The 13,002-nt window shown below is 35.9% G+C and overlaps 1 protein-coding gene across 6 annotated transcripts in view; it reads left to right on the forward strand.

Moving 5' to 3' along the window:
- Window positions 1-13,002, forward strand: part of ATF2 (activating transcription factor 2) — a 44,801-nt gene that overhangs the window by 18,528 nt on the left and 13,271 nt on the right. For 5 of the 6 annotated variants that reach the window (XM_082057343.1, XM_082057345.1, XM_082057344.1 and 2 more), the window contains 5 exons: window positions 477-655; window positions 972-1,086; window positions 1,265-1,351; window positions 9,088-9,237; window positions 11,289-11,495. In XM_082057343.1, the coding sequence (XP_081913469.1) occupies window positions 477-655; window positions 972-1,086; window positions 1,265-1,351; window positions 9,088-9,237; window positions 11,289-11,495 (738 nt within the window). The remainder of the gene's footprint in view (window positions 1-476; window positions 656-971; window positions 1,087-1,264; window positions 1,352-9,087; window positions 9,238-11,288; window positions 11,496-13,002) is intronic. The other variant, XM_082057348.1, reaches the window with a different exon arrangement.

The raw sequence follows: 13,002 nt of genomic DNA on the forward strand, positions 1-13,002 counted from the left end.
ACACTCTAGTAAAGAGATGTATATGGGTAAGGAATAAAGACTTAACAAAAAAATGTTTCTTTTCCTTTTTACTGAACCATAAAAGTCTTATTTCTGTTGTTTAAATCTGAAACAGTGGACTGAACCTGAAATGTACATAAGAATACCAAAAAGTGTTTTCCTTATTCAGCATGTGGGCAGATATGATGGTGCTGATAGCACCATGAGTCTTGCAAAATAAACAAACAAACAAACAAAACAACAGAAAACAAAACCAAAACAAAACAAAGAACAACTTAATACCTGATCCAAACTCAATTATATGTAATAGTAGTCTTAGCATAAATGGAGCCAAGGTTTGTTATAAAACTTAAATCACTGTTGTGGGAATAATTTCACTTTGGTTTAAATGATTCATCCAAAGGGTGTTATTCTGATTTGTTCCATCAAACTGTGTTTGTTTAACACAGTTTTATTTAATCTTTGTTTTTCCTCAGGAAGCGTCACTGCAGCAGACCGCACAGCCAACATCGACAATAGTTCGTCCAGCGTCACTGCAGGTTCCTAACGTACTCCTTACGAGTTCTGACTCAAGTGTTATTATTCAGCAGGCAATACCATCACCAACATCCAGTACTGTTATTACCCAGGCTCCATCCTCTAACAGACCAATAGTGTAAGTTATGTAAATCATAAAGTAAAATGTTTTCTTACAGAATTTGAAAATGTTTTGTTTACTTTCATTTACTGTTTATGCAGTTAAGGTACAAATTTGAGGTGCTTTGGTGTAATGTGGTGCTTCACTACATATGAAACATACAACTTTCACTACATGGGAAGTATAATTCCATGTCTTCCACATCACTAAGTTCATATTTTTGATCTCCAAATAAATATTACATTGCAACTGTAAACAAACAAACCAATTTAAAATAATGTGTAAACTTGTTCTCTGGATAAGTTTTATTTTATATAGTTCATTCCTTTTTCAGTCCAGTTCCAGGTCCTTTTCCTGTGCTGTTACATCTTCCTAATGGACAAACCATGCCTGTTGCTATTCCTGCATCTATCACAAATTCTAATGTGCATGTCCCTGCTGCAGTTCCAGTAAGTAAGCATGATGCTATATTAATTTGAAAGTGGAGCAAATTTGCTTAAGTGCAGCACAGAACTTAGTTTTAAGCAGCTTGATAGCTGTTTTGGCTTCAGAGGGTAGTGCTGTCGTATGCTCTCTATTTTGATAACATACTCAGGTTTTCTTCATTTTTATACTTTATCTGGTCAGCTTGTTAGACCTGTCACCATGGTGCCTAGTATCCCAGGAATCCCAGGGCCTTCCTCCCCACAGCCAGTGCAGTCTGAGGCTAAATTGGTAAGTGAAAAACTCCATTATTCCTCAAGAAGAATAACTTGAGAAATTAATTAAATTCTATTGCTTTTTAAAAACAGCTTTAGTTTTCTTTGTTAGTCAAAGTTCTGCAAGTACAAGTTCAATAAAAACAGAAAAATAACAGCTGTGTTTATTTTACAGTTATTTCAAATGCCAGCCTATGTTAGTTCTGTTGTTAATGGTCATTTTGATCTTATTTTCAATCATTCTTTCAAATGAAGCAGATTTTATACTAAACTCCTTGCTCCTGTATCGGAGGACAGGAAACGTTAGTTGGAGCAAAGACAAGATTAGTAGCATGCTAACAGTGAACATCACCTTCAGAGAAGCAGACTATGTTTCTTCCCAAAGGATATAATATTTCTTAGAAAAAAGTAGGAAAATAAAAAGGTTTCTTAAAAATGTTTTCAGAACCTCAACTGAATATAGTCCATTTGGCAAGAGTTTTGTAATAAGAGATGTGTGTTATTGACAGGCAACAGTTTTGCACGGAGGTTGTTTCTGTTTCGTGGCAGTTTGGGGGCTTTGGAGATTATTGGGGAAAATCACAAGTAAAACAAGAAGAAGAAAGTTTGGTTTGCTTTTAAATATTAGTTATGGTGGTAGTTTGAATTGATCAATTTATTGAAAAACTTTCTGCAACATTAGGTAGTTGCTTTTCTGTTTTTGCTGTCTTATTTGTTTGTTCCAACATTTGAAAGCAATAGAAAATCTGTTATTAAACAATAATTAGCCTATTTATTTATTTACAAGATGCCTCTGTAAACAGTATCTGTCTTGTGAAGTAGTGTTCTTCTTCTGACTCTTACTTCATGCTAAAAAAGAATCAGGAACACCTACTAGATAAAATGTATTTGTGTATATCAGTATTGATAAGTGAGAGGATGCCGTGAGCATCCTTTGATAACTCGTTTCTCTCGACCTATGGGTCACAATATGAAAAATGGTGAGTCTGGGAACACTAATTATTCTGCTGTCTGGAGTAATTGGATTCCAGTGCAATGGGTACACCAGACCACACTCGGCAAATACTGGAGCTCATATGGAGAGCTGGTCACCAGTGCACTGACTTTTCCTGATGCTGTCAGGTCTTCCTTCATTTTCCTCCTCTGTGGAATACAATGACTTAAAATAGTGTAGAGAGGGACAGAAAGGAAGAAAGTCTGTTTCTGTGCATCCTTGTCCCCCTAGGAATGACAAAAGGAATCTTTAATACCCAAGCAGATATTTAAATATAACCGTCTCTGATTAGATGAATTTATCTTAAATCTGGGAGAGAAGAATGTAAGAAAGTGGAAACAAGAACTGTTTTCTCAGAAATTGCACATTCCTTAGAGTCAGGAGACTCATGTGCTGAATTCTGCTTTGTGAAATCCAGGAGGAAGTGGTTCCAAATGATTTGTTAGATGGGCAAGAAAATAGATTTTTAAGCATATTACTGAGTGGTTTGCTCTTGCAAAACTTTAAGGGGAGAAGGAAATACATCTATGTAGTGAAGACTTTGATCACATGCTGGAAGAAGCAATCATTCAGATGCAAAGAAAAACAAAGATCATTAGACTTAAAATTTAACAGTCTCATTTGTCTTCTTAGAATTTAGCTAATATATGCACTTCAGTGATTGCTTATCTTTTTTTTTTAATGAGACTGTAAAAAGGGCATTTGCAATGTTACTTTTTTCCTTTCTTATTGCTTAATATAAAGCATGAGCAGAATTCAAGAATATCGGAATTTCTTATGCTCATTTACTTTTATATAGTGCCTATTCTCAAAAATAAAAAACTTAATTTCTTACCACTCCTAAGGTAAAAGCAATTTAATGAGAAACTTAATGTTTATGTAGAAAAGCTTCCAACAGGAAGCCTGACTCGCTATGCCATGTGATGCATTGTTGGCAGATATGTGATGGTTTATTAGCTGTGAAGTTTCATTTAATTTTTAAAATTAAACTCTTTGTACTGCCAAATCCTTTCTTTTCCATGTATCTCTAGAAATAATTTTGCTTACTAGATACTAAATTCTGCAAAGCTATGGTAATCAGATTTATTTTTCCTAGTTGTGTTCCTGGTTAAGCCAACAGAAGACTTAATACTTACTTTTACAGCTATTTGTTTGTTTTCTATTTCATTACTAGTTCCCATTTAAAGTTGAAATATAAGCTGTTAAACTGAATTAACCTTAATAAGTGAACATTGTATGTTTCATCATGGTATATGTTTCATCTACAAACAGTATACTGCAATTTTTTGATTTATTGGTACATTTAAGTTAGCGGAACACTGGGAACACTTCCTGTGTCCTTTTGCCTCCCATAGCCACAGTTCTGCATCGTTTTGGGGTGACATCTGTCAGCCTAGGGTTTGTGGTGTCTTTTGGACAGAAAGCTGGAGGAAGGGGCAAAGCTGTGATGTTCCCTTCTCAGCTATCAAGGCTCAGGAGTCAGGATTTTTATAAGTCTTTAGAATTTTCTTGGCTGTTGCTTTATTTTATTTGTAATTTATTATTTTATTCTGTATTGATCAGTGCCTGTTGTTTCCTTATGAGTTGTTTGTACCAAATTGTACGTAGAGCATCATATATTTCTTCACATGAAATCATGAATGAACCTTAGTAAAACAAATGGACATTTTGATTTCTAAAAGCTAAAGCTTAAAATAACTGGCAGAAGCTGTCAGACTCCCTCAGCATGGCAGTTTTGGTTATTCATGTGAAGTGAGTTACTGAGACATCACTTCTAGAGCTCTGTTCTTTCCTTGCTGAAATGTTCTTTTCTCTGGTTACCATTAAAATTGCCTGACACTAAATGATCACAGGAATTCCACAGAAGGACAGTTGCATGTGAGAACAGTTTCACTGAATGAAATAGCAGATAGATAAATGTATATTAGCTGCAAGGAATAAAGACTAGGAGGAAAAAAAAATGTAAACGAAAAATAAAAATATAAAAGCCATGAGAGCCAAGTATTTGAAAATTGGCTATGCAGTGAGCCAAATCCTTATGATTAGTGACATTATTGGAGAAGGTTCTCAACTGAAACAGCTGGAACTTAGTGGAAGAGTGTGTTAAGCACGGTCTTACGTGTCCACTTCAGCACTGAAACATGTACAGTGCTACGTGTTTCAGTGCTATGGGATAATTACATGAAATTAGATTGCATTTTAATTTTACTCTCCAATATTAAAGTTATTGTAGTGAACAAAGCTGCATTCACACCTGTTAAAGGCACTGCTACTGTAGTTTTGAACGTTTTTGGATCTTTTTTCTCCTGCTTCTTGTACAACTACAGTGAAATATGACTAGAAATTTTATTCTGACACAAGCTGTCTTTTACTGCTGTTCTTTTAAAAATTATCTTGTACTGCAAATGACATTCAAGAGGAGTGAAAATGAGTTTCAGATTCTGTGGCATACTTAATAGTATAAATTGTCAGTCTTTCTGACATGACTGTATTTGCTGTTATGGTAAAGATACTAACTCCCATATACTCAAGTAAAATCCAATGCGTAAGTCAGGTTTTTTGTGCTTTAGAGAGGCTTAGAAGTAGATGCAATAACTATGTTTAAAAAAAAAGAAAAATGCTTCCACACTAAGATAAGGATGCATGATTCTAAATATCACAGAATTGCTTCTGATCTCTTAGTGAGCAGATTGTAACTGCATGTTTTCTGTGTATGAAATGTGAGCCATGAGCTCACATGCAAAGCATCATTTTTCTGAAGTGTACAGCTTGTGGATGCAAACTTAATGTCCAGACCCTTCTGCATGGATTGCAGAAGTTTCCAACAAACTTCAAAACTCCTTTAACACTGAATCTTTCCCTCCATCTCCTCCTACCCATAGAAAACCTTTTGTCACAATCTGAGAAGTACCTTGCACACAGTGGGCAGCCAGTAGGTTTTCTGCAGGAGGTTTCTACCGAGAAGTGACAGAGGGCAGCTTGGCAAATGTTCAGGAGCCGACATTAACTTGCTGGAGCCCGGCATGGGACCTTGCGCTCAGCAGAATTCCTCTGACCTGTCTCTCCGCGTGCCGAGCTAATCAGCAAACACCTAATGAGCCTACTCTAAAGAAACAGACCCTCTCACAACCTACTTCATTTTCATATGTTCTCTGGGGGTGGAGAGACAAGACTTCATAAGGACTGATGATGCTGCAAAGACCACAATAATGATAATTAACTTGCTGAATTTAGAAGATTATGCTGTTAATTAGTTGCAAAATAAAGATAAGTAATAGAGCAGCAGATGGTAGGATAACACCCAGGAGAAGGAGGGTTATTACTCTGATGAGCTTTTGTGGCAGATATGAAAAATGGATCTGAGTTTTTCACAAATTGTTTCTGGAGAATATTATCTTGTTTCTGTGAGCTCTTGACGGAATGATGTAGTCCTACCAAATTTTGACAGATGCAGTGAGGATTTGTTTTCAAGGGTATACATGAACAGTAAAACCTTGCTAATAAAGACTTTAAAAGCTATTAAGCTATTTGAAAATACCAATTTTAGTTTGTCTCTAATAACCAAATAGTATAAAAAAGACCTTGGTTGTCATGAGGTTTCCCCACATGATAGTGTTTATATACATTTATTCTAATATTTGTTTCCATACACTTGATTTTAAAAACTCTGATTCTCATCGTATTTGGGGGAACTGTCTCACTGCTCACAGGAAGCATGACATCCATATAGTATTTTACTCCAGTGTTACCTTCTAAAATATGAAACTTTTAAAATACGTGAGCTGGATTACGTCCTCCTGAAAAATCTGTAGATAGCCGCCAGATTGTCACAATGTTTCTGCATTTGTGCATAATTTTAACTGTAACTATTTGAATTTCAGCTTTTAAACTCTGTAATATAAAGCTAAAACCAATATTTTCTATTTCTGTTTCTATAGCATTACATTTAACAATGTAATTTTCAAAATGAGTTTATTTACTTATAAATCTACAAAATTATAAAGTTTGTTAACATGACAATAGGGAAGGCTAAGTCTTACTTTGACTGCAATCCTCTTGTGCTTGGTGATAGACTGTTTATAGTGTAGATGGGATTGTGCTATTTCCTTCACTTTCTACTGCTATTTTCAAATTAGATGTAAAATACATAACTTTAATAGTATGAACTTCTTTTTTTTTTAGGTTAACTTTTCAGATATTTCTTTAACACAGAAGTGCAGAAGTAGAAAGAATGGAGTTGGACAATAATAACAATTACTTGCCTTATGTGCACATTGGAAAAAAAAAAGCAAACCCATATTACTTTTACCTCCCACAACTTCTGAACTTGAGCTCTCCTTCCCTCTTTCACTAAGGAAATGGGTATGCCAGTGAAACTTTAAGTAACCGACTTTAGACAAACACTACCAAGCATTTCCAGGAGTTCATAGAGTCTGATTTGGAGTATTTTTGTGGAAGATGCTGACATCAAGATTTGCTCCTGCAGTCACAAGCAGAGTAGGTCAGACCCTATGGCCAGATTGGGAAGTGACGTGTCTCCCTGGTAGTCCTGGTGGTACCTTAGAAAATGTTACCATTTAATGATCTGGATTAGTTAGAATTTAAAGGGGCTTGGTGTTGAAATCATCTTATCAACCTTTCAGTTGCTGTAATTAGATCATGGAGTTTGGTTCTAGTAATTTTAGTTAGACAATTAGAAAACACTTGAGTTTTTCTGTGCTTGTTTAGCTGGTTACAGGGATTGGCATTTTTTTTTTTTTGTTACTTGTTTTTCCAAGGTGAATTAGGAAGGTACAGATTGATTCCTGAGTTTGTTCTAATGCTGTAAAGGAGGAGTTAAAACAAGAACTGAAGGGTTTAGGGTTTTCAGAGTACTGTACATAAGATTTAAGGCATGTTATCCTAAAAATTTTTGTCATCCTGCCCTGTTGCCTGCAGCTGTCCTAGATTCTTGTTGTTAGAGCTGAGCACTGTGGAAATTACTGTAAATTTGCCTTGTGTACTTTTCTGAAAGCACCTTCATTCCAGGAAACTTAGAAAGTTGACACAAAAATGAGATGGGGAACAGAACTTCATTAACACCAAATTTTTATGTACCCTTTAATGGTCCTTATTTGCAGTGATATGTGCCATTACATCCAATCTAGAGCAGTCACTACAGAGGAGACTTAATACAGATGGCACTGGTTAAATATTCCGTAAGAGCAAGGCAGCAGAGGAACGTTGGTGTTTCTTGGTTCATTTTGTAGTCCTTAAGCAGGATCTCTGCTGGTGAGATGCTACAGCCAAGTCTATGGATCTGGTAGTTGAGATAACTTGCCATATTGCAGACCTGAAGATTTTCTGCAGTTCTGACAGAGGTAATCTGCAATCTGCTGCTCTAATTGTAAAACAGGATCCAGGAAGCCTGTCATCACACTGTCCCTATAGTCCAATGACTGAGTTATTGAGAGACATTGGATATTGCAGTTTATAGATAATATCTACATATATTGGTGCAGAGTCTTCTGCTTATTTTGAGCTGGCCAAATGCAGCCTGGCTCCAGCATTTTTAAGACAGTCTGTTAATATGAGTACTTGGGCAATACTTTGTTCATGTTCCAAAATATGATGATACAAGTTGCCAGAGCTTTCACAAACTGTCATGTATTAAGTCAATCGTTCTTTTCTTAAACTTGTATTAGATTCTTTAAAAATCCAGTGCTCAGTAGAAAAACAGTCTTAATACCATTTGTCTAGTAAGGTAGATTCTTAACTCACGTAGAAAATTTCCTGATAAATTACACAGTATTAATGAAATTTTAAGAAATTATCTGGAATTACCAGCAGTTGTATCTAGTGAAAGTTGGTATATTATCACTTCTGATTAAGAATTTGTTGTAAACAGAATATCTTATCTATTATAATTTTAGAATCCACCAAAAGTTGAGTGAAATAATTTTCAAAAGGTAGTCAATAAATGCTTTAAAACACTATCAAGTTGTCAGTAATTCTTGAATGTATAATATACAGCTGAAATTTGAAATTACTGTTCGTAGTGGCTGTGTGCAATAAAAGAACTTCAAACATTTTAATATTTTTTTAGTGTAAAATAGCATGCCATGAGAGTTACTTTGCATATTTCTATATGCTGATCTTTACATACAGCCTGAAGCATGTTATTGTTTTGTGCATTTCTGAGATGTTTCAGCAAAGACCTTGGCTTTTGTATAGTAATTACTCATAGGATGGATTGTAGAGGTGAGTATTTGTAAAGACCATGAAGAAGTGGAGTCATAACAAACTATTTCAAGATGGAGAGAGAACACAAGAATTTTTTTTAAATGGAAAGAAGTGTGCTGTGCTTCACCTCTTTTGCCTCGTGTGGTTGTTTTCTTTCTGCTCTGTGCCTCATGCAATAGCAGCCTCAGCAGCCGTTTGTTCATGGCCTTCAAGTCATCCTTCTGTGGGCACAGTTCATCATGAAGGAGGCTTTCTGTTCCCTCTCCAGACACCTTACCATCCCTCTTTCTGAGATCCTGTGTAGAACCTCATTGCTATTGTCATGCTTGCAAGGAATTGTCACCTATTAGTAGGTATATGCTTAGATCACTGTTTAAAGCCTATAAAAAGAAACAGCTATTTTGAGTTGGAGTTGCTGTTTCCAAAATCGAAAAAACTTCTAATATAAATCATTAACAGCTCCTCAAGTTAGCATGATAGAATATTTCCTTTTTTTTTTCCCCTCTTTTTTTTTTTTTTTTTTGTTCTGCTTGCAGAGATTGAAAGCAGCCCTGACCCAGCAGCACCCTCAGGTAACAAATGGAGATACTGCCAAGGGACATTCAAGTGGGTTGGTCAGGAGTCAGTCAGAGGAACCACGACCACAATCACTACAGCAACCTGCAACTTCAACAACTGAAACACCGGTATGAGAACAGAGTGAACGTGCACTTCCTGCCCCTTCATTATGCAAAAAAAAAGCTTTCTTCCTCTTTTCTTGATTTGTAAAATAGAGTAACATGAGCTACAGACTCCTCTTGGAATCAGTAGTTCTATAGCAGTAAAATGTTTATAGTTTTTACATGTTCTTAAATGTTTCTAATATGTGTTAACTATGATGGTAACTTCAAAATAGGTACAGTCTACCTTCTCAAAATTAAAACTGAGTCCTCCTGATTACCAGAGTGCATTAGCAGGACATTCTGTGGTAACTGGAAATTGTACAACTGGTTAATATATATTTGGAAAAAAGAAGTGCTTTTATGTTTTATTTATATTACGTTTAATATTTTAGATCATAAACACTTAAGAATTTTTATAACTGCATGGGGTATCACACCTATATTAATTTGCTTGAAGTGTCTGTACTGGGCTGCCCCAAGAAGAGTTTCAGCTGCATGATGAAGTTCCTGAGTGATCCCGGGTACCCAGAGTGGGGCTCTGAGTTTAGGAAAGCTGTGCTGTCCCTTTGGGATGTGATAGGTGAAAACAGGGGAATAAAGGACAAGAACTCTTGTGTCAAACTGCAAGCAGGAGGGCTGCTGGAGGAAAGAGATACTTCCATGGGTGAATCCTGGAGGATTGCTGCTGTTCTGCTTAAAAAATACAAAAACAAACAAACAAAAAACCCAACCAAAAAAAAAAAATCACCACCAACAAAAAACAACCAAAAAACATGTTGGAATGTGTTTTCAGAATGCTTTTAAAAATCTCAAAGAATATTCTCAGCATAGCATAGCATAATGCCAGTTTTATAAAAGCTGCATTCTTGAGTGCAGAAGGACCTGTATCTGCAGTGAGAGCCCTCTGATTCTTGAATGGGCCAGTGAAGTCAAATAATGTATCAAAACAAATACCTTTGGAACAAAAAGAGGAAAAAAGTCACCCATTGTAAAACAATCTGCTGTTCTCCCATACGACATTGGGTTTTTAAAAAGAATATTTTCATAATATCACATAGGAGAATTTTCAAGATTTAAAGCTTGCTGTTTGGTTATTTTGTGGTTACTTTATAATTAGGATTTAAAGAAAAAAAATTGCAAGTGTTTCATTCCTAGAAGTCTGATTTGAGTTCCCAGGTTTTTTGTTACTAGCTGTCTAGAATTTATGCCAAATCAATATGCCAACTGATACACGTTTGCAGTTTTTAATTTAAAAATAAAACTTCCTTACTGTGCTAGACTGAATGTGCAGCTGCACCAGAGAACATGTCATGGAGACAGTTATATTCTGTCTATCCTATCACTTGAAAGGAGTTTAAGATCCATTGTATTCATATCATAATTTATTAGACCTTTGCCCAGAGTCTGTATACCACTATGAAAGGGGTATAATGCATAATTTAAAATATTGAAATATTTTGATCTTGTAATAATATGTGGGTGGATATAAGGGAAATTGGGATGCAGTGGTGGAGAACATATCAACAACTAGGAAATTGCTATCTGGAGATCCAGGGATCAGCAGGTATCAGCACTGACAGCACTTGTCAAAAGACTTCTGTATATTAGGCATGAGCAATTGTGTAGTATTTGAGTTGTGCCTAGGTTTGTGGGAAGGATCAAAACTAGAAAATGTATTTCCTGCTGAGCGTAGCTTTTTAAAGCTATTTTGGGTGAAAGAGTTTTCTAAAGTTTACCTTGTGCCATCCGCATTGGCTTAAGAATGTCTGAGAGTCTGTCCAAAGAAGTATTGCTTCCAGGCTTTATTCAATTTCCAAATGTAAATATCATATAAATTTAACTCTTTGAAGTGAGTGGCTTCTTTTAATGCAATTTTAAAGCAAAGCTAGAGTCATGATTGAAATGTTACATGTTAATGCAACTTAGTAAGGAATGTAAATGCAGTGAAATATGGCTTTCCACAGAAGAAATGTAACAACGTATTTAGAAATGTTGTGAATGCTCTTCTCAAGGTGTGTAGCTGAAGTCATTGGTAGTTTTATACTGATAACTTTAACACTTTTTACTGTTTTCAGGCATCACCAGCTCAGCCTACGCCACAAACACCAAATACAGGTGGTCGGCGAAGAAGAGCCGCTAATGAAGACCCTGACGAGAAGAGAAGAAAGTTCCTGGAGCGAAACCGGGCTGCTGCTTCCAGATGCCGGCAGAAACGGAAAGTCTGGGTGCAGTCATTGGAGAAGAAGGCTGAGGACCTGAGCTCACTAAATGGCCAGTTACAGGTATCCTTCTTATTTCGAGTAAACATATATAAGCGTTTCAGTTCTTAGACAGTGATCATGGATCAATGAAACTCAAATGTCGCATGAAATCTGAAATAGAAATGGTTTTGTAACTGGTGGCTCAGGTCAGAATTGAAAATTCGGCATTAATTGCATATACTGTTAAAATAAGATTATAAGAGAATACTCAGATTTCAAGATGTCCTTTTGTCCTTTGTCCATTTTAAATAACTTTCAGACTGATACTAAACAAGGATGACAAGATGTATTGGAATAAAGCCTTATCATCAAAGTAATAGCCTTACCTTAAAAACATTTTGCTCAATAATTTGTATCGCAGCATGGGTTACTTAAATAGGATTTGGTTTAATTTCTTTTTAACGTCACTTTTCTTTTTCCTTTAAAGTGAATGTAGTGCTCGTGCAAGGTGCCAGCTTGGCGTCACTGGGACTGAGGCCTCTTTTGTCCCCACACAGGTACAGCACAGGCAGTGGCAGAGCAGATTTCACCCAGCGTGTCAGTCCTGCAGTGAGGCTGTGCACTGCAAGAGGGTAGTCCAGTGTATGTTGCCAGTCATTTTTACACTTCATCTGAGGTCATCAGTTGTTGGAAAGCTGTCATGTGGACACTTTTCCCCCTGTACAAAAATCCATGACTCTCTCGTTTAAATTACTATTAAATGTTAAAGCATATTTTCTTAATGTTTTCCAGCAGCACAGGAGAATTGGCACAAAGTATTGTTTCAAAATACAAAGCCTAAAAGCTCTATTTTGAGAATTGCAGAAAGGAAAAAATGATACAGTTTCCTAAATGCATTCATTTAGAAAATGCAGTGCAAATTATTTTGATATTTTAAAGTTTCATTTCCTGTTATTCCATCAGAGCTGTTCACTTTCCTTCCTATTAAAACTCTTAAAGTTTAAAGAATAAAGATAAGATAAGGTAAAGAAAATGTCCCAGCTTTATCAACAGGAAAGCAGGGCATGTTGAGATTGCTTTTTATCATGTAATCAAAGCTACAGCATGTCAGTCATCTTCATGTTCACGTCTTTAAAAATACCCAGCATCCCAGACCGTAAAGTCTAAGAAATTCTTACCTAAGCACGCAACGTGGCATCGTTACCTGTGTTCCAAGAATCATGACACTGCACCAGCATTAGTTAAATTTCTTGCAAATGTACGATCGTCTCATACCTGTTCTGTCTTTAAACAAGTTCCTTTAATGCAGTCACAGTCCTCACTGTAAATCCATTAATTACAAAATGGTTTGTAACACTACGGCTTAAATAATCAAAGAAATAAGTGAAGGTAGAACTACAGGAAGAAAAACGACAAAAAATATTGGCTATATATCAGTTTTCTTAATGACAGTAATTTTGTTATTATGTGAACTGTCTTAACTTACACATACCAATTTTTATAACCAAAACCAATCTACCTACCATAACCAAAAGACTTCCAGATTTCAAAGAGTTAACTTGGTAATACTGAATTCAAGAAAAAGAAT

The sequence above is a fragment of the Streptopelia decaocto genome (genome assembly GCF_964273445.1).
Source record: "Streptopelia decaocto genome assembly, chromosome: 6".
Taxonomy (NCBI): domain Eukaryota; kingdom Metazoa; phylum Chordata; class Aves; order Columbiformes; family Columbidae; genus Streptopelia; species Streptopelia decaocto.